The sequence below is a fragment of the Miscanthus floridulus genome, chromosome 19 (assembly GCF_019320115.1).
Source record: "Miscanthus floridulus cultivar M001 chromosome 19, ASM1932011v1, whole genome shotgun sequence".
Lineage (NCBI taxonomy): Eukaryota > Viridiplantae > Streptophyta > Magnoliopsida > Poales > Poaceae > Miscanthus > Miscanthus floridulus.
Genome location: NC_089598.1, coordinates 12064325 through 12085646, shown reverse-complemented (window position 1 = coordinate 12085646; position 21322 = coordinate 12064325). Strand labels below are relative to the sequence as shown.

The window sequence follows — 21322 nt, the reverse complement described above, 5'->3', positions numbered from 1 at the left end:
ACCTCTATGGAGGTAGAGCTGAGTCTCCCTTATAGCGTTATCGTAACGTCGATCCCCCATCGATTGGGGGGGGGGTTCTCGAAAAATTAGAACAACTAAAGAACACTTCTTTATTGTATTTCGAGAAACAATGTATATAATGCTTGGAAATTTAAGGGTAGAAGCGACGTAGCTGTTCTATGTTCCAAGAGTTGGCCTTCCTGGACTTGACCACAATGTCATCCACGTAGGCCTCGATGGTTCGCCCGATGTGCTCGCCAAAGACCTGGGTCATGCACCGCTGGTATGTGGCCCCTGTGTTTTTGAGACCGAATGGCATAGTCCCATTGTTGTCGTGGCGCCGTCGCCTGCTGACCACATCGTGGTCACCTTGCGCCTCGCGTCAGTCGCTGAGGCGGTCGTGCACTGAGGGGGCCTTGTTGGCTTTCGGTGCCCGAGCAGGCTTAGGACGAACCAAGGCTTCTCTATCCTGCCGAGGCGGTGCCACAGGTAGTTCCAAGGCGCCCCCGCGCCGTCGAGAGGCGGAACTTTTGGCCTGCTGTGCCACGGCGGTCACGAGGAGGTCTCGGAACTCACCGTGGACCCGTCGCCCCTCCGAGGTAGAGGGCTCAGGCATTGTCCGAAGTAGCATCGCTGCTGCCGCGACGTTCTAGCTAGCGTGATTGAAGATAGGGGGTTGCTCGTCCCCTTCGTCGTTGTTGATACGGTGGTTGACATCGTGAGCCCTTTGCCGGGCTGCTCCGCCCTCACCGCGACCCCGTTGCTCTCGCTCGAGAGTGTCTCGGAGCTACTGTAGAAGGAGTCGGTCTTGTTCGACCTTGGCCTGAAGCTCACGGAGCTGCTCCAGGTCTAAGCGAAGTTCCTCGGGGGCGGGGTTCTCGTTCCTCGCTGCCGGGGGCTCTGTGTGAGCGGAAGCGTAGGTCGCGGCAGCATTGCTCAACCCAAAGAGGTACGGGGATGGTGTCGTCACTGGGCTCCGCTCCGCTAAAGTTGGCTCCTCAGGAGGTGGCGGGGCAGAGCTTGATGGCAGGGCGTCGCTGTGCGTCACCAGCGTCTTTCCCTTGCCGAGGCTTAAGCTAGACAGGTCCCTAGCCAGGGACTCTGTGCCAACAGCCGGGTATGGGATACTGGCGGAGCGCGGATCGTCGCCCTGAACTTGCACAGTGTCGGGGTGGTCCCACCCGCGTCGCGCCTAGCGAGCGTGACGAGAGCGGTGGCCCGGGCACCGCCTGTGCCTAGGCTGCTGGTGTGTGATGTCGTCGTCGGTTGATGGGGCTCTCGGTGGGAGGAGTACCATGTCGTACTCATATCCTAGAGACATGAACTCTAGGCTCCCGAACCAGATCATCGTGCTGAGACGCAGTGGTCGCACGGGGTCTGCCATCCAGAATCTGTTGAGATGACTAAGCTGACACACAGTAGTTCCCCTACCTGGCGCGCCAACTGTCGGTGTTTTGGACCAGGGGGTCCTCAACCGACTAGTGAAAGTGTACTGCGTGTTCCTAATCCTGGATGGTGATGCAAAGAGACACAAGGTTTATACTGGTTCAGGCAATAGGTGCCCTACGTCCAGTCTGAGGGAGTGATCTTGTATTCCTTGCACCGATGTGCTTGTAGTAGGGGCTTACAAGCTGGGCGAGAGAGGGAGCTAGCCCCAGGTCTCTGTGAATTGCAGTGTAGGTTGCTTGAGATGTTGATCTCTTGCAGTGAAGGAGTGTGTGTGTGTGTTACAGAGTGTTGTGTGTCACTTGCACGGGTGTCTCCTCCTGCCTAGAAGCGGCCCTGGTCACTCCCTTTTATAGTCGAGGGGAGGCACAGGGACGGTACATATATTCATTATGTGGCGTTTTATGAGCAGAGGCGGTATGTCCGAGCCCTGCAGCTTATCGCTGTGGTAGCATGGTCAGTGGAGCGGTCTTGTCCTCCGTGCACTGGAGCGACGCGCCGGTCACACCTGATCTTGTGCGACGTGGGAGCTCCTGTGGTGGTAGGCGCGCCTTCTTCTGTTGGAGGCATGCTGGTCACTGTATGTTTGACCGGCGCGGAGTGCCAAGGCCGGATTGATGCGATGGAATGGGTATGCTGATTCTGAGGCTACAGGAGCTAGGCCCTGTGCACGACGTGGGAGCTCCTGCAGCCCGACGCAGGGCATGGCGCGTACTACGGGCGATGTGCCGGTCCTAGAGTGCTTGCAACGTAGAGAGCCGAGGCCCAGTCGGTGTAGAGGCTAAACTATTGTGGGGGGGCTCGGTGGGCGCGAGTCCCGAGGCTACAGGAGCCCAGAAGCGGATAGCTGAGGCTCGGAGGGAGCAGTTGGTCTTGTACGTCGATTCCAAGGTTACAGGGACCCGGACTTGACTCTTCACGCCGCGCTATCCTTGGAGCAGGGGTTAGGCAGCACAGTGCAGCACGGGTGTCAGTCGTGGGCACAGTGCCGAGCACAGCGGCCGGTAACCCCTGCCCCGTCCTGTCCCGGACGGCATGGCGCCGATGTGACTCTCGTCTCGTCGGCCACTCCGCTGTATCGTGCCGTCGTTCGGCTGACGTCGCGGGAGTAGTTGGACACGTTGGTTGGATGTGACATCCTGTCAGAGAAGTCGGTCAAGGTGGCGGTGACGGAGTTGATGCCAAGCCGGCCTCGAGCGAGTCGGTAACTGGGTGCTCGTCCGAGGCCTCGTGGCGCGGGGCCTCGGGCGAGTTGGAGAATCGGTACCTCGTCCGAGGCCTTGCGGTGTGGGGCCTCGGGTGAGCCGGAGAATCGGTACCTCATCCGAGGCCTTGCGGTGTGGGGCCTCAGGCGAGCCAGAGAATCGATACCTCGCCCGAGGCCTTGCGGTGTGGGGCCTCGGGCGAGCCGGAGAATTGGTACCTCGTCCGAGGCTTTGCGGTGTGGGGCCTCGGTCGAGCCCGGATATTTGTTTGAGGTGGGCCGGGCGGTCCAGCCGGGCCTCGGATGTGGCGGGTTTGCCTGCGGTTGTTTTTTGGTTTCGTTATTTACAAGGTCTAAGTAATTTTTTTAGTTCTGTCTTAGGGTACCCCTTTTTATGGTATCCGACACAGAGTTAAAATTGTTTGACTTTTTATAAAGAGTATATAAGAGTTACAATTCTCGGTGAGTCATGTAATTTTAACTTTAATCATATATATATATATATATATATATATATATATATATATATATATATATATATATATATATATATATATATATATATATATATATATGATTAAAGTTAAAATTACATGACTCACCGAGAATCATAATAGTGCATTTTTTTTCTGGCAATGTATTTAGATTACACTGTGCTTTAGTTTTGTGTGTGTAAATGCCATGTATGTGCACACGAGTCGTGGTATGCAGGCTACGACCCTGTTCTTTACGTCGAGAAGTATCGTTCGCTGATTTGCTGTGAAAGAAAAACACTGTCCATGACCGATAAGTTCGGTCAAACAGGGCCGGCTACCAGCTCGACTGCCCATCGAGCGCTCCAAAGAGAGGTGAGGCCATGAGTAGAGCGACAAACCGTCCAGCGACAAATTGGTGGTAATATATGCCAATTTCTGCACGCTTTTTTTTTTTCTTTTCGAACTGTCAGCACGCTCTTGAGGGGGCTTATGGAGTGTTCGGCTGGCTGGTTGCTTTTTTTTTTAGCCGGATCAGTGATTCCAGCATGAACAGTGTCAGATTTTATCCTAGCCGAACACTCGCTTAATCAGCATTTCAATTGAGCATCATAGCAGAACAGCAGGAGTCTGAGCAGGCAGCAAAGATTTCATATAAGAACGCAGTAAAAGTGTAAAACAACACCCCAAGTGTAGCATACGTTTACGAACAACGAGAACGGCATTCAAATTTTGAAGTCGAAATGCCATACACCCAGACACGGGAGACGATCCATAAAGGGCATGTTTAGTTTCTAAAATTTTGCAAAATTTTTTAAGATTTCCTGTCACATCGAATCTTTGGACACATGCATGAAGCATTAAATATAAATAAAAAATAAAACTAATTACATAGTTTAGACAAAATTCACGAGATGAATCTTTTAAGTCTAATTAGACTATGATTGGACACTAACTGCCAAATAACAACGAAAGTGCTACCATACCATTTAAAAAAAAATCGCAAACTAAACCAGCTCAAAACAAAACATGACGAGTACTACTCGATCGACGAGCGATCAATGGATAAGTACAACTTTATTAGGCGGAGTACTGTAATGCAAAATAAAGAAAGAACAGAGAGACCAGAGAGTTCTGCTTTGCTTTTTCTAGGGAAGCCAGGAACGCAGGGCTCGGTTTTCGTCGTTGCAGGCTCGCAGCAATGCCACTGATGGCGCACCCACGACTCACGAGGGCAGGGTAGAGTGGCAGACATCAGAGGCAGGCCGGCAGCTATGTATGCAGCAGGATGCTTTTTTGCTTTTGCTTGGCCGCACGGCACGCAGAGGTATGGGCGCCCGAGGCAGCGATGCCCACTGTGGACAGTGGACGCGACGCCACGCGACGCTGTATGTTTTTGCCCGCTGAACAGTTCCATCGGAGACGGCAGTGAGTGCAGCGTTGTACTTATACAGTTGCACCCACGTAAGAGGCTCGGCGCTGCTAACCACGGCGCCGAGTTTAACGTTAAGTTCTACGACATCGAGCTAACGTGGCAATGCTGCCTGTCAAATCATTGCCACGTCAGCGTCGAGCCTAAGAACTCGGCGCCAGCAACGATGGCGCCGAGACGTGTAAGCTCGGCTTCAGCAACGATAACGTCAAGTTAAAGATCTAGATTTTAAAATCTTTCCTTCATGTTTATATTTGTGATTTTTTTTAAAAAAAGAGCTAAAAAAATAAAAAAATTGGGGCACAAGAATTGGAGGCGAGTTTATCCGGTAGGGCGCTGGTTCATTTTCTAGTCTTCAATAGCCCTCGCCCTACCAATAATGCAAGTACTAGATCGACGTAATTGCGACGGCAATACGGATCGGTGTCATTGACTTGGGCGCAAGTGATGGCGACGGTCGACGGTACCCTTCCCCGAATTTTTAAGTTCTTTTTTCGAAAGTCTCTCTCAAATAGATTCTTGGTAAAAATAATTTTAGAAATAGACCCTTGGCTCGGCGCCAGAGTGACTGGCGCTGAGCTCGGCGTTACGGTCACTGGCGCCGAGGTCCTGGGCACGGAAAAATGACCTGTCAGAGGCTCGGCGCCATAGTGACTGGCGCCGAGACACCTGCATTTAACCCAGCCTGCACTTCTTCTCCGAGCTGACTTTTGGCCATTCTAATCTCTAAGTCATAGCAAAAATTCAGACTTAGCCATTTTTGCATATGTCTGCCCCACGGTAAAAATCAAATTTGACAATGTCCAAGTCATGGTAAAAATCCAGGCTTGATGTGCTCGGCGCCAGAGTGACTGGCGTCGAGCTTGGCGCCACGGTCACTGGCGCCGAGGTCCTGGGCACGGTCACTGGCGCCGAGGCCACTGGCGTCGAATTTTATATATCCATCTCACAGTAAATTTAGGGTGTTTGATGTGCTTGCTAACCATCGGCCTCACCAAACGTAGCCCTCTAAAGGACAATGTCAACCCTTCTGTTCTGCTCGCGCATCAATCGACCCAATCAACCCTTCTGTTCTGCTTGCTAACCATACGTTTGGTAAATTTAAAGACTTAGCCAAAATTTTATATATCCATCTCACGGTAAATTTAGGGACTTAGCCAAAATTCTAAGTTGCCGGTGATTGTGAGGTAGGGTGAAGTGGCGAGAAAAAAACCCGAGACGGAGGAGAAATAAGAGGAAGAACGCTCGGAGAAGAAGTGCAGGCTGGGTTAAATGCAGGTGGCTCGGCGCCAGTCACTCTGGCGCCGAGCCCCTGGCAGGCCATTTTTCCGTGCCCAGGACCTCGGCGCCAGTGACCGTGGCGCCAAGCTCGACGCCAGTCACTCTGACGCCGAGCTAAGGATCCATTTCTGAAATTGTTTTCGTTAATGGTCTATTTGAGAGAAACTTAAAAAAAAAAAAAAAAAGACCAAATAATAAAAAGTTCGGTACCCTTCCCCTCACTTTCCTCTCCATATCTCCTTTGGCTGCCCCATCTGGTTGGAGACGAAAGGGCACCATCTTGCGATTTTCTGGTCGCCCACTTCAGCTGTTCAGCAGCAAACTAAATCCAGGATTATCAGGTATGTCTTCGTCAATCCGCCTTTGCGGTTTTGCCATCTCTAATAATGTATCTGGCATGCTCGTATTTGAATCCATGAATTGCCTTCACAATCTGCACAACCAGAGACACGCCGCACGCGCCACTGCCACTTTACTGGAACAAAGAAAAAAGAAAAATTGAAGTGCTTCCTTCATTGTTGATCTTCAATTTTTCACACCTCTTGATTTTAGTGAGACCATTGCTCGATACTCGATAGCCCTCCTGTTAATTAATTTTGGTCTGCAGCTACACATCATTTATATGGTCGATGAACGATTATGGTGGATGCAAATCTGATTTATGCGAGGCTCTCTTCTTCTTCGATCCACGGTTGCTCCACCTTCTCTCCTTTTCTTCTTCTTCCTCCTTTTCTCTTCTCCCCCTCCTCCTTTGCTTCTAATTAAGTGAGATCTTGAACAGCAGAGGGTGGAGTCCCCCTACCCACCCCTTATATATAATATATATGCGCCCCTACTTGTACCTACAACCACTCGCTATTTCACTAGTTCTTGGAGCTATAATTACGAAATCACCGTTGCCCAGAAAAAGGATTTAGAACTTGGGAATGTTTGTTTTTAGGTAAAGAAGATGTCTCCACCACTTCAGTCAATTCGTTGAACAGATTGCCGGCCGGATTTGGTTGGGAATTTTCCATGTGCACTAACTAGAGCTACATCCTGCCAAACTTAGTACGACTTTGCTGCCTGTGTTGATCTTCATTTCCAGTTTGTATTATCCAGCATCTTAGTCAAAGCTAACTGATGTGTATATTTATGTTTGCTGCTATCTGAAAATGGATCTTCAGACAGACAAGGAGTCAATCCAGGGGGCTGACATATCAAAGTGGACAATGCATAGCAATCGTAACATAAAAAGCTTCACAGAAGGTGAGATCAGACGAATAACAGAGAACTACAAGACTATTATCGGGAGAGGTGCATTTGGAGAAGTTTACAAAGGAGTCCTCGATGACACGAGTATGGTAGCAGTGAAGAGGTTAATCCACAACGTGAAAGAAAACTTTGATAAAGAACTGGCCGTCCATCGTGAAATCAACCACAAGAACGTAGTCAGACTCATTGGTTATTGTGCTGGGGCAAATGCCCTAATGATGGTCACCGAGTATGTGCCTAACGGAAATCTGTCTGCCATTCTTCACCGTGATAACACTCCCATCCCGTTGGATATACGGCTTAGAATTGCAACACAGTGTGCAGAGGCATTGGCATGCATGCATTCTTACAAGCATACTCAAGTCATTCACGGGGACATCAAACCTGATAATATACTGCTAGATTATGACCTAAATGCAAAAGTATCAGACTTCGGAATATCAAGGCTGGTGAACACAGACATGACGCTGTACACAGGCAATGTAGTGGGCAGCATAGGTTACATAGACCCATTGTTTACTAAGGATGGACGTGTCACTGCCAAGAGTGATGTTTATAGTTTTGGAGTTGTCCTCTTGGAATTATTAACTAGGAAGAAGGCAACACCAACGGATGGACAAGTAAGTGTTGTTGCTGCATTTGCTGAAGCTCTTGAAAGTGGCCGGATCAGAGAGGCGAGAAAATTTCTTGATTCCGAATTAGATCCTTCGAGAAACAAGAATATTCTTGATGAGATAGGAAAGCTGGCAGCTGAGTGCCTGAAGATGAAAAGGGATAAACGTCCTGAGATGAAACATGTGGCAGAACGTCTTAGCAAATCAATGAAAGCTTCGCTTAAGGGAAAGTTGCGAAAGCACCTGTGCCGCCGCTTCTCATATGCAGAGATGGTGGCCGCAACAAGGAACTTTGATGAGTCGCATCTTCTTGGTCAGGGGCGGTGTCGGTAGATTTTACCGTGGAGTGATAGATGGTGGAGCAACCATGGTGGCTGTAGAGTGTTCGTGGCATGGATACGAACACGATCAATATGGAGATTTGTTTCGTTCTTTTGTAGAAAGCAGGTCAAAGCTCAACCACATCAACATTGTGCCCCTTATTGGTTACTGCGATGAGAATGACGAGAGGATCCTGGTGTACACCTACATTGATCATGGAAGCCTACATGAGCATCTCTTCGAGACCCAGAACCCACTTACCTGGAAGCAGCGTCTGGAGATCTGTATCGGTGTAGCCCGTGGCCTGCACTATCTTCAAAGAGGTGCCAAGCACCAAGGCCCTATTTGGTTCGCTCCCGGGCGGAGCTGCCTGAACCTGCCAGGGCTCCAGGTGAGCTGCCTAACAGAATTCGAAGCAAACACACCCCAACTCATCAACCATAACCTGAGGGTGAATATTCTTTTGGATAAGGAGGAATTGGTGCCCAAAATTTCAGCTAACAAAATGGCTGATCCTGGCTTGGCTGAATTAGTGGGATGTAACACTGGCGGTGGTGATTGTGATTTCATTCCCAGTGATGTTGCCGACTGGTTAACTGAGAAATTGGGTGTCTATTCTTTTGGTGCCGTTTTGCTTGAGGTCCTATGTGCTCGTCCACATTTTGACCTTAGAGATCCAGAGGAAACGGTAAATTTGCAAGTTTGGGCTCGGCGTTGCAAGAGGGATTTTAATCGGATTGACCCCTATCTAAAGGGGAAAATTAATCCACAGTGTTACAACAGGTTCCTCGAAATTGCTGACAAGTGTCTTGCTCATCGTTCTTTTGACCGTCCATCGATGCAAGACGTGGTTTTGGACCTGGAGTGTGCCCTTCAATTGCAGGTGAGTGCAGAGGTGAGCGGAAGCTAGTAGTCTCTAAGCACTGTCTACTTCGGGAAAACATCTGGATCGTTGGAAGTACTATGTACTATACCTGTGCTATTAATCAGTATGGACTCCACCCTGTCCGCTTGATCGTATCAGCATGCTTATCAGTCATGATACAGTGTTTTTCTTTCACAATAAAACAGCATCAGCCGGCTTATAAGCCACAGAAATAATCAAGCGAACAGGCCAGCTCTCTTCTTTCTGGCAGAAACCATTGCTCTGTCGACAGGCAAAAAAAAAAAAAAAAAAAAAAAAAAAAAAATCAGGTTTTTATGTTACTTTGCTTCTCTGCTGTCATATGTACTGATCACTGTATCACTGCAAAACAGTTGTAATTCAGATTGATGTTTCTGCAATTCTGCATTCAATACTGACAGACAGTTTCAGGCTCTGCAGTTGCTCTAGTGCTTCAGAGTTCAGATTATTAGTCGACAAAAAACATATAAAAACACATAATCAAATGCAGAGCAAAGAGAAGTAAACCAACCCCCTTCAATCAATAACTTTCTGACAGTAATAATTTGTACAACTTAGCAATTGGACACTAAGGTAAAGTTTGTACAAATTAGCAGTTGGACACAAAGTAAACCTGCGGCCTTCAATCACGGCAAACCAGTTCTACTGCTTGATTGATGTTTTTCTGCTATGGTCAAATAACCAATACTGTCAGACTACTTAGTAGCAAAATTTGTTCAGATCGTAATAATCAAATGCAGAGCAGTCTCAAATCAAAAACTTTCTAACAGCAATTTGTACAAATTAGCAGTTGGACACTGCATGGCTGCAGTGCAAACTACACTAAGCATATACACACTAGAAAAGAACTGCAGAAAACTAGGCTAGGTCTACGATGGTTCCTGCGTGCGCGAGCACATCGGCGTTCATGAAGAAGCGATTCAGCATTGCCTGTAGCACGTCGGTGGTGAGCAGGCTGTCGGAGCCGGCGCAGTGCGCGCGCCCGGCAGCGCGCTCCACGCCGAGCGCGGCGGCCACCTGTTCCAGCCCCCCGCGAATGGCGCAGCACCTGGCGAGGTGCTTCACGTCGAGCACATTGGGACCGAACAGCTGACGGACCAAGGCGAGGAACCCGTCCAGCGTGCCCGGCAGCGGCTGGCCACCGGTGAGCACCTTGGCTAGGTATGCGAAGTCGTAGGAGCCCGAGAACGCGGTCCAGGTGAGCTGCCCGCAGGCGAGGCCGCTGCGGTGGAACCCGACGGCGAAGTCGTCTGGCGCGATGCCGAACTCGTTCATCGTGGCGAAGTCCATCCCCTGCGCGCGGAGCAAGGCGACGGAGGCCTGCGCGTACGGGTGGCGCGCGAGGTCGAAGCCCCGGAGGTTGAACTGCCACGCGACGGGGAATCGGCCGGCGGGGCCCGACAGCGCGATCCCGACCTGGAGCAGCTTGAGGTCGTCCACGTTCTTCTTCACCAGCGCGTAGCTCTCGCGCGGGCCGCGGAGGTACCGCGGCGTGTCCGAGTCGTGCACCGCGCCGGGGAACTCGGTGTCGACGCACACCCAGGGGTAGTGCGGCAGCACCGCCGAGAGGTTGGAGAGCTCGTCGTCGAAGTTGCCGGCCCACACGTCGCGCACCTCGGCGCGGACCTCCTTGGCGGCGGCCTCCAAGAACGCGCCGCGGCCGGGCGTGAACACCAGGGGCGACGGCTGCGGCGGGTACTCCACCATGGTGTACTGGGGGACGATGTGGACGAAGCTGCACAGCGGAGGTGGTGGCGGCGGCTGCTGAGGGTAGAGGAGGACCGGGCCGCCGTCGTGGGAGTACATCGCCGTGGCTTCAAAACCGCCGGTAACCGCGTGACCGCGTCTTGGCGAGTTTGCGTTTTTGATCTTGGAACGTGGGCGTTAATCGTGGCCGCGCCCTGGTTTTATGGTGGCGGCGCAAGATACGGGCGTGCCGACCTCGGATTGTCGAAGCGGACCAGACCTCATAGTAACAGTCCAATTCGATTCGAATTCTGAAACAGATCGCCATACTCCGTTGAACATTCGGAAACCCAATGTATACAATTGATTGATTTACGTACTACTCGTGACAGTAAGACTCCGGGTACGATCGATTAGACTATGACTATGAGTAACAACAAACGGACTCTTCTAGGGTTTCCACCCTGCAACGATCACCAATGAGGCAATGAGAATCAAAAGCATGCACGATTTGTAAACCTCAGTCCAGCTAGGATTGCATCAAATTATTGAGTAGGCATCAATCACCAATGCATCAGTCATCAAAATTACAAGAAATTCTATCTACAGAACAGGCGCCTTGTCATGTTTGCAACAAATTTTGTCTCAACCAGTTCATTCAATACACGTCTACCATGAGGAGTTCTACGCTATCTTTTGGTGTTCTCGTGGCACCCAAACCCAATGAAATATACAGATTAATAAATATCAACAGTCTTCCCATAAGATATGCAGGCATGAGCATCCCAAGAGCTCAATCTTCCAGGCTTACTCTGGTCCTCCTGGGCTTGTTATACAAGTTTCGCACACTGGCGCGAGACTGGTCGCCTGATTCACGGCTTGAGAGCGAAAGAGAATTCATGTCATCGTTTATTGTTCGGTTTATCAACGATATCTGCCTATGCTCCACCCGTGGTCTCCTTTCCCCAGATTCCACACCATCTTCACCGGAACTCATGCCGTTGCCATGCAACCTCTCGTGCACCGACCGACGTGGCCACTCCCTGGTATTGTCAACTTGAGATTGCACGCCAGGCGTACTAGACTGATCTCTCAATTCCCTTGACTTCCAAGCATAATTCCTTTGCCTCTCAGCACTTGAGGCAGAGGCAGGGCGCTGGCCATGCAGGCTTTGCAGTGACAGCACTTCGACTGCAGGGGCTTGCGCATGCCCAGAAGGCTGTTCTCCAAGAATACCGCTTCCATATTTCCCAGCAGTTGTTCTTCCTTTAGACCTCTTGCCTCTGGATACTTTGCTCAGATTTGTTATTTCGTCAGGTAGCTTGCCCTTGCCTTCATCTGATGATATGCCAGTTTCTTGTACAAGAGGGGTAAGGTTAAGCAGTTCTGGGTCATCTTTAAAATCGAATGGCCGCTTTGCTGGGTCCATTTTTCTGAATGTAATGGATATCCTGTGTTTCAGAAAGTAGCGCATTAGATTTTTGAATACCAAATAGTTCAATGAATTTTGAAAAACAATACAACAGATGAGTGTAACCTTTTGGTAGGGACTGCTGGAACACAATGCTTTGCTACATCAGCACCATTGCCATTCAGAACAAGCACAGATCTGTGAATTTTCATATATAGTAAGAGAACCGTACAGTTGAACTGATGGCCTAATGATTTAGCAATATGAGTTTTGTGAATTGTACCACTGGAAAACAAGGATACTAGTACTGTGCAAATCATAAATTAAAGATATAAGCGATTCTGATCATTAAAATGAAAGCAAGATACACCAAAATGAACTGTTAAAAATAAATAAGACATGCCACAATAAATCATAGTAAATAGACATTCACAGCAAAAACTTTTTTTGTAAAAAAGTAAAAAACAGGGCAAAGGAGACAATTTAAGCAAATCACTGTACAATGCAACAAGCAATTATCTACAGAATTCAAATGACCCACTAAACAGTCTTGATATTCATATATATTCACAACTTTGAAATGTCAAGAAACAAAACCATTTTCAAACTATCCATATAGTATATAACAATAAACAAGTGCAACTAGCATAAGAAATATATTAGCAGACAGAAAGAACATGACAGAATATGTACCCGACAGGGAGAGGGATCGCAATTGAACCGGTGAATTCTCCAGGGGCAGAAGCTTTCAGATTAGATCCAAAAAGAATGTTGCACTCGCTGAGGAAAGAAACAGTGCAAAATGGCCTAACAAAATCATGGCTATCTATATGTGGAGGGATGCAATCTCCAGGTTCATATATATTTACAATGCAGCTGTCCGGTACACAAGTTGTAGGCAGAACTTGCCATCGTACCAATCTCTTAATCATAGTCTTAAAGAGGTCAGGCATTGGATCAGAAACAATGCTCCGTATGATGCCAGGTGGATTTCCATTCTTATCCTGCCATGATAGATTTTACCATTAGATTTACTGATGGGTGTTCAACAATAATTTTTTTTATATGGGGTGTTCAACAATGCTTTTTTTATATATTGGGTGTTCAACAATGCTTTTTTTTTTATATGGGGTGTTCAACAATGCTGTTTTATATATGGGGTGTTCAACAATGCTTAAATGTACAAATATAGTTCATAAGATGGAATTTACAAAGGAGGAAAGTACCGTAGCATAATTGTAACAGCATCCAAATTGGATTGTTACCCGGCCTTTACCACGCATCCATTTTTGGGGTTCTGTATATGTGCGCTCTGTCATGAGAGGAAAGCTCGATTTAGAAAAACAAAAATAGGAAGCTAAATACAGCAAATGAACAACAGCAAGTTACATGAATAACATATTAACATTCAAATCAAGAGAAGAAAACATTATGAATGTAATACTATATTATACAGTTCAAGATATATGAAGTATAACAGTACCTAAAATTACATCATAATTAAAATACAATTGATTTTTTTCTATTTCTGCTTTCTCTAAAATGTTAATTTAGTTAAAGAAAGAAATCATTTGACAAAATTTGACTAATTTAATTAAGACATCCACCCCACAAGACCACAAAGGAGGAACTGAAATCAAAATAATATGATTCTGTAAAAAAATGAATTTGAATAAACTACCAGCTTGACTTGGTCACTGCGAAGCTTGTATGATTGACTTTCAATGCATATAGTCAAGTTGTGATTACCTATTATAGTGTCCATGGTGAATGTGTGGACTGGAGTCACAAAAGTCATCTTGATTCTATAGTATTATTATGCAGGCTAGCATTGTAGTAATAAAAGGCTACAGTTTGGCTCCACTGAACAAGCTACAATAAAATGTGGTACGAGCAATCAGCCCACAAAACAGGGGTAATGACAAGTGCATATTCCATTCTACATGTTGCATTTCTTTATGGTTTCAACAAAAGGAGATCTTTTCTGAAATGTGAAGAATCAGGTTCATTTAAGGATTTGTCTGAGCCAAAGTTGAGGACAGCCCACAATACTATTAGTATACTTGAAACATGATAGAAAATTGATCAAGGACCGAAAGAAATACACTAAGATGTGCATGTTTGCCTGCTTGCAAATGCTGATGTGAAAAACTACCATTGATGTACAAGAACATAAAATAAGGAAACCAAAAAAATGTGTGGACAACACTAAATGATGCTGAGTTAGTAATGCAGGAATGCTAAGGCTTATGATTTATAGGAACAAGTAAATATCGGTGTAGCAGGCTCGTGTGAATGGTTTACAAGGTGCTCTGTAGGCGTTCAGGTCTGTCCCCAAAGGCCAACGCCACACGACACAACCAAGTCCTATTACGCTTTGTTGGCCATGGTTCTTAAAGCGTTGAGGCAAGGCATGGTGAGCCACCACCCTCTATCACCGGTGGGCAAGACAGATCGCCATAATTACAAATAAAGCAGAGAAGGAAAATAAGCCATTCACTCAATGGGCTATAACCACAACAACAAATGAGCCCCCACTAGCAAATTAAAGCCCAACCCAAAGCCACCGCTCCACTCTGGCTTCCACTTCAGGTATACCATACCTCCCATGTCTGCTCCCCTTCTGTGCCGCCTCTCCAGTCCCCCGATACCACCACCCAGCAAGAGCAGTGATGAGCCCGCCACCCCCAAGTGCCTCCACGGGCCATGAATCGCCCCCTCCCCACTAGTCATATGGAGCCCTGCTGCCGCCCCCTTCCAGATCACCACTGCCATAGTTGAACAGGGGCCGATCTGCACTGGCCATCATCCTGGAGCCAGGGGGGGCAGGGGTGTGCCAGCCATTGCGCCAGAGCCAACGAGGATGAAGGCAGCAGGAGACAGGGCCGTGCCGCCCACTGGTTTCCATCCTTCCTCATGGCCCCTCCTTTTCTCCTCCCCTCTTTTGGCTGGGCATCAGCAACTCCTTGACCCCAACAAGCGCCTTGTCGCCTAGGCGATGCCTTAAAGTCCATACTATCGTCTAGAGGTCACAAGACCCCCACAACGCCTCAAACACCATGCTCATGTGTGTAATAAAACTAATGGGCATGTGGCATTCATCAATAATAAAAATGTTTTCCTATATTACTACCAACTATAGGTCTTTCGATAATAATCACACTAGAGGGTATAGTTCTGGAAATACAGGGTTGACCTCATATGGTAACATTTAACTGTGGCACTTTGAATTTGATTGTCACGAGTCCTGAGCTAAAGTTGACTTTATCCAAACATTCCTGCAATGCTAGTCATTATGAAAATACTGTGTATTCAACCCCAACTTCTGGACAGAGCACATCATGAGTCAAGACCATTAAAAATCAGTGAGTGAGACCCACCTCCGAGCTCCCCACGCTGCCCTCTCGCCTGGAGGTCATACACGCATTGGACAACTCGCCGCTGCTCAGCTGCGCTGAACACGCCTGCATGAAGCTCAAGGCCAGCGAGGATGTTGACGAGCTGGCCATGAACTCTCTCGTAGCACCTGAAATCCTTGTTGCGCACCACGCTACCGAGCCTCCTCTGTTCCCGCTGCTCCCTCGTGAGCCGCATATTGGACCTCCCCGCTTCGGCCCCCTCATCCCCATCGTCGGCAGCAGCGGCATCCTCCGCCGCCGCGGCGAGCTCGTCCTCCTGCGCCATGTCCGCCCACGACATCCTCGGCTTCTCCGCCGGCGCCGCCGGCGGCGGGGGTGGGGGCGGATCCGAATCCCAACCGCTCGGCTCGAAAGGAAGGTTCTGCGGGTGCACCGGATCCGAGTCCCACCCCGACGGCTCAATCTGATCGACCGGCTGCGGCGGCGGCGGCGATTCCTCTGCTGCGCGGGTTGGTTGGATGCACGTCAGGGACAAGAAGTAACCAAGAAACCCTAGTAGCACAAGCGTACGGCCGCACAGACGGCGGCCGGCGAGACGGCGGTTACCTCGCGGGAGCAGGGACTCGACGCGGCCGCGGAGCGAGGAGGCGCAGGAGGGGCAGAGTCCGGCGGAGAGGAAGGGGAGCCAGGTGGTGAGGAACTCCCCCGCGATGGCGAGCTCCTCGGGCGTGTACCCCTGCAGGAGCGCCATCGGGTCGGCGGCGCCGCCGTCGCCGCCGCCGCCTCCGGAGGAAGAGGATGAGGGCGCCATGGCCATCGTACCGCCCGCCGGAGAGTGAGAACCGCGGTCTGTAGTCCCTGACTCGTGGACCCTTCGCCCGCCGCCGCCTCGCTGGCTTCCGATTTGATTCGATTCGACGACGCCTTCGCCTTTCGGGTAAGGTTTTGGGTGCTCTTTCGATTTCCGGGAAGGAAATAGCCAGCATTTTTGCCGTACGGAGTAAAAAACAAGGGGCTCTGGCGTGTGGGGGCTGGCAATCCTACGGCCTCTTCGTTTGGACGTGGTTTATCGTAAATTTACAGTATGAATAGTATTTTTCTCTCACACAAACTAGCCAACAGTATTTTTTCACGAACCAGCAACGATACGAACTAGCCAACCGAACAGGCTACTAGCCGTCGCTCGCAGCATAGGACGGCCCCACAGAACGGACGCTTTGATTGAGTGATGAAAAGAGGAAGAGGCTTTTAGATGTATGGTCATTAGGAAAGTTTGTAATTATACATAAGCTATTAAAAAAATTAACCGTATACGAGTGTCATTATTCTGAACTTCTTCGCTCTCCAAGCTATTCCGTCGGTGTTCTGTTCGTTTTCACCGTTTGGGAGTCCTGACAAGTGGGTCCGGTCAGTCAAAACGTCCATAATACCCCTCTCATCCCTATCCTCTCTCTCATCCGCGTCTCCCACCTTCGGCAGCAAATCGCACAAAACCAAAAATTCGACCGAAGCGAGCCAACTGATTCGAACAAACGAGCGCCGAGAAAACAGGAGGAGATAAGCAGAAGCAGAGGAGCGCCATGGCAACAGCAGCAGTCATCAGCGCCCGGTGGACGCGCGTCCGCACGCTCGGCCGCGGCGCGTCGAGCGCGGTGGTGTCGTACGCCACCGACGAAGCCTCGGGCACGCTCTTCGCGGTCAAGTCCGCGCCCGCGGGGACGGCGGCGGCCGAGCACCTACGGCGCAAGAGGGGCATCCTATCCGCGCTCCGGTCCCTGCACGTTGTCCTCTGCCTGGGCGTCCGCGCCGCGCCCGACGAGGGCTGCCAGCTGCTCCTCGAGTTCATGCCAGGGGCTCGCTCGCGGACGTGGCCACCAATTTGGACACCGAAGACGCCGTGCACGACTGCGAAGTAGGGCGCGAAGACGCAGCCCTGCACGCACCTAGGCTGCAGCGTCCTGCACGCCCCGCACAGCGCCCCTGCCCCCGCCACCGCCTGCTCCTCGTCGTCCGGCATCTCCTCCTCCGTTCGCGTCCACGCCCGGCGGAGCTCGCGCTCGCGCTTGTAGCCGATAGAGCCCCGCTCGGCGGAGCTCGCGCCCGCGCTCGTGCCCGCCGCGCGCTCCGCGCCCGGGCGAGGTGCAGGGGCGCCTCCCGCGTCGTCGCAGCCAAGAAGAAGAAGATGGCGGTGCTGCTGTTGGTGGGCGCTCTAGCTGCGGCCATCCTCAAGGTGACCGCCTCAGCGCCGCTGCTCCGCGCGGCCGCCCAGCCTAGCCCCTGCTGCCGCGAGCGCGGGCGCGAGCGAGCTCGGCCCCGGCCAGCTGCCGTGGGCACGGGCGTGGGCGAGCTCGACCCCGGCCAGCCGGCGCGGGCCCAGCCGCACGCACGAGAAGAGAGAGAGAGAAAGGATAGGGATAAGAGGGGTATTATACCTAGAGAGAGAGAGGATAAGTATATACATGCTATTCTACAACCTAATATTCTACACAATGTCGAATAACAGTTTGGTGTTGAATAATATTCTATAATAGTTTGGTGTAGAATAAACATTACCCTATATACGTATCATTGAATTGATTATAAAATATATTTATATAGTAAACTTAGTTGAAGATATAAATATTAATACTATTTAGTAAGTCAAATTTAAACTAATTTGATTGACACTTATTTCATAATTGTATTTTTTCGGACTGAGGGAGTACCAAATATTGTGTGAAAATCGCATCGAGTCAAAGCACCAAACAACCGAAAAAAACCACAAAATTTTATCGTTTGGAGGTCGGTTAAGCGTGATTTTTCAGTTTCGGTGTTTTTTTGATAGTAAAAAACCCCTGGCAGCAGGAAGGAATGCACCACCCTCTTGCAGCACTCGCCGAGTCGGCGGTCTGGGGCACTGCCGCACTCTCGCTTCACGGCGGTGCAGAGGGCAGAGGCGCAGCGCAGATATTGGCCTGGGCCTAATTAGTACTGCTTCATAGCACCACTCTGGCCCAACTTGGCCCATGCCACTTCGATCCCTGATCTCTCAAGTATGGTAGCTTCGGCGGCGCTCCGCCGGCTCCGCTCCTCGCTGCGGCTCCGGCACGCCGCCGCCGCCTACGTACCTTACGGCAGCGCGGCTGACGCGTCCGCTGCCGTGGGGCTCGATCGCGCGCATGACCCGAACCGCCTCATCGCGGAGCTGGCCGCGGCGGGGCGCGTGTGGGAGGCGCGCAAGCTGTTCGACGGGACGCCCGAGCGGGACGTGGTGTCCTGGACGGCACTGGTGTCGGCGTACGCGCGGCGGGGGATGCTGCGCGACGCGCAGGCGCTGTTCGGCCGCACCGACGCCCCAGAGGAACGTCGTCTCCTGGAACACGATGCTGGAGGCGTACGCCGCGGCGGGCAGGGTGGGTGATGCCTGCGCGCTGTTCGACCGCATGCCGGTCAGGGATGCCGGTTCGTGGAACATTCTGCTGGCCACGCTGGTGCGATCGGGGAGCGTGGATAAGGCGCGCGAGCTGTTTGGGAGAATGCCGGAGAGGGATGTAATGGCTTGAACGACGATGGTTGATGGTGTCACGCGGAGTGGTAAGGTTGACGTGGCTCTGAGTGTTGTTTGATAGCATGCCGGAGAGGAATGTAGTTTCTTGGAATGCCATGATCTCTGGGTACACAAGAAACCACAGGATTGATGAAGCACTGGATTTGTTCATGAAGATGCCTGAGAGGGATATTGCTTCTTGTAACATTATGGTTACTGGTTTTATACAAAACAAAGATTTGAAGAGGGCACGGGAGCTCTTTGATGAGATGCCAGAAAGGAATGTTGTCACTTGGACGACCATGATGAATGGTTACTTGAAAGGCAAGCAGAGTGAACTGGCATTGGGGTTGTTTAGTGGTATGCTAATGGCAGGTATCAGACCAAACCAAGTGACATTTTTGGGTGCACTTGATGCATGCAGCGATCTCGCGGTACTCTGTGAAGGGAAGCAGGTGCATCAAATGATATGCAAAACAGCATTTCAGTTTGATACTTTTGTCGAGTCTGGCCTGATGAATGTATATGCAAAGTGTGGTGAAATTGGATTGGCAAGAAAGTTGTTTGATCTTTCAAGGGAGAAGGACTTGATCTCTTGGAATGGAATCATTGCGGCATATGCACACCATGGTGTTGGCATAGAAGCAATCCGCTTGTATGAAAAGATGCAAGAAAATGGATATAGGCCTAAAGATGTCACCTATGTGGTGTTGCTCTCAGTATGTAGCCACTCTGGGTTGGTTGACGAAGGGCTTAAGATCTTTGAATCCATGGTGTTTCACCAGAAAAATCACTGAGGGGATCTCTCCGTGTTTCGCGGATGGTACTACTTAGTACTAATAAGCGCAGGCGTGCCAGTATACATCCATATACAAATAAAGTAAATGTGCAATAAAACACAAGGGGCAAAAGTTCAGGGAAACATCACTTTATTCATTCATTTGAGAATTACAAAGTACAATTTCCCACTTTAATACATATGCGTGCCGAGTTCCATTTGACAATCAAAGGATTGTGTGGCTTCTGGGCCTCTAGTTAATTACATCCGCAGCGTTGGACAGCAGAACACCTCCGATTAAGCTATGCCGATGGTCATCATTGTCGTCTCCAAATAAATAAGAGTTGTCTCCAAATATATTCATAAGCACAAATGAATGAAAATGGTGAAGTGCTAGAGCCTCGTCGCCCTCTAGCAAAGGTCCGGCCTCATCGGTCACGGAAAGGAAACGTCCCAGCCTCGTTGGTCAGGGGAAGAAAATGACTTCATATGGTTCATCAGCCTTGACGGTGCAGAAAAGTGATGTGGTAATGGTGAGACCTGTGCTCATGTGGTACTCAGGAGATTTCTCCTTGCATGAATTTATGAGATCATTGGCGTGACACTCAGCCGCCTGCCAATTCAATATATGCGCGTGAACTCAAGCGCTTTATCATGACTTAGAATTATTTGCGGGCATTGTACCCAAAATGGGTTTGAGGCCTTCTTGAGCCCGTGACAGGAATGGGCCGACACTATGGGAAACACGTGATTTGCCGAGTGCAAAAATCTTTGCCGAGTGCCAAATTTCGGGCACTCGGCAAAGACCTGCTTTGTCGAGCGCCGCACTCGGCAAAATATGGCACTCGGTGTCGTGTCGGGTACCATAAAACGGGGTTCCCTGAACGTATACCGAAAGAATCACTTAAACCCCATCAAAAACAAAGTCAAAAGGTAAACCATTGGTTGACATGCGGCCTTGTCCGAGCCCACCGGCTCTCCGCCTCGCACGAGGCCTCGCACGGGAGGCCTCGACGGCCTACCAAATCTCCGCCTCGCGCGAGGCCTCGCACGGGAGGCCTCGATGAGGAACCAATTCTCTGTCTCGCCCGAGGCCCCGCGCGTAAAGCCTCGAACGAGACAATGATTCTCCGTATCGCTCGAGGCCGGCTCGGCAATAATCCGCCGCTTCTGCCTCGACCAGGCTCCCCGACAGAGCGTCACGTCCCATTAATGCGCCAACCACTCCCGCAATGTCAGCCGGACGACGGCTCGACACTGCAGAGTGGCCGACGAGACAGGAAGTCGCATCAACGCTGTACCGACCAGGACAGGATGGGGCTGGGATTACCGGCCACTGTGCTCTGGTGCTGTGCCAACGATCTCTGCTTGCAATACACTGTGCCTGTGGGGGATATACCCCCGGGTACCACAAGATGGTACATGGGCCGCACCATCCGAGGTGGCCCGGCCCATAAGATCAAGGCGTGCACATCAAGATTACAAGTTGTACTAGATATTGTAATAGTACCAAATTGGATACTTTACTTATAACCTTGTCTCTTCGGAGTATATAAGGAGAGACAAGGGTCCCCTAGAGGACAGGTTAATATGTATACATCTCAATACAATACACCAAAGACACAGGACGTAG

General features: G+C 50.1%; 2 protein-coding genes, 1 long non-coding RNA gene and 2 pseudogenes across 4 annotated transcripts; 3 read left to right on the top strand and 2 right to left on the bottom strand.

Annotated features, from left to right (window-relative positions):
- The first annotated feature begins 6048 nt into the window (after nucleotides 1-6048).
- Nucleotides 6049-6529, top strand: LOC136527655 (uncharacterized). The gene is made up of 2 exons (XR_010776890.1): nucleotides 6049-6177; nucleotides 6444-6529. It is a non-coding gene; the product is annotated as an uncharacterized lncRNA (long non-coding RNA).
- A 461-nt stretch (nucleotides 6530-6990) lies between these two features.
- LOC136527654 (uncharacterized) lies at nucleotides 6991-9330 on the top strand (annotated as a pseudogene).
- Nucleotides 9331-9462: 132 nt separating this feature from the next.
- Nucleotides 9463-10850, bottom strand: LOC136529919 (probable CCR4-associated factor 1 homolog 11). The gene has a single exon (XM_066522968.1). It carries the CDS (start codon nucleotides 10733-10735, stop codon nucleotides 9788-9790), a length of 948 nt encoding a protein of 315 aa, XP_066379065.1. The 5' UTR covers nucleotides 10736-10850; the 3' UTR covers nucleotides 9463-9787.
- A 300-nt stretch (nucleotides 10851-11150) lies between these two features.
- On the bottom strand, nucleotides 11151-16339 carry LOC136527901 (RNA demethylase ALKBH9B-like). Of its 2 annotated transcripts, none has more exons than XM_066520759.1 (6): nucleotides 15992-16339; nucleotides 15407-15886; nucleotides 13253-13338; nucleotides 12720-13030; nucleotides 12153-12224; nucleotides 11151-12066 (listed from the first exon to the last, which is right to left on the bottom strand). In XM_066520759.1, exons 1-6 carry the CDS (start codon nucleotides 16200-16202, stop codon nucleotides 11409-11411), a joined length of 1818 nt encoding a protein of 605 aa, XP_066376856.1. In that variant the 5' UTR covers nucleotides 16203-16339; the 3' UTR covers nucleotides 11151-11408. The 2 variants fall into 2 exon arrangements, with proteins under 2 accessions (XP_066376856.1, XP_066376857.1); XM_066520760.1 differs by having other exon boundaries at nucleotides 15407-15883.
- Nucleotides 16340-18413: 2074 nt separating this feature from the next.
- Nucleotides 18414-19708, top strand: LOC136525550 (pentatricopeptide repeat-containing protein At2g35030, mitochondrial-like; annotated as a pseudogene).
- Nucleotides 19709-21322: the final 1614 nt, after the last annotated feature.

What these genes read in the sequence shown, in the direction of transcription:
- LOC136527901 (XM_066520759.1), bottom strand. Translation starts at nt 16,202, where the DNA reads ATGGCCATGGCGCCCTCATCCTCTTCCTCCGGAGGCGGCGGCGGCGAC. An exon ending in GCTGTTACAATTATGCTACG is followed by an intron (nt 13,031 to 13,252) that starts GTACTTTCCTCC and finishes CTATCATGGCAG; the next exon opens with GATAAGAATGGAAATCCACC. An exon ending in GCGATCCCTCTCCCTGTCGG is followed by an intron (nt 12,225 to 12,719) that starts GTACATATTCTG and finishes GAAAATTCACAG; the next exon opens with ATCTGTGCTTGTTCTGAATG.
- LOC136529919 (XM_066522968.1), bottom strand. Translation starts at nt 10,735, where the DNA reads ATGTACTCCCACGACGGCGGCCCGGTCCTCCTCTACCCTCAGCAGCCG.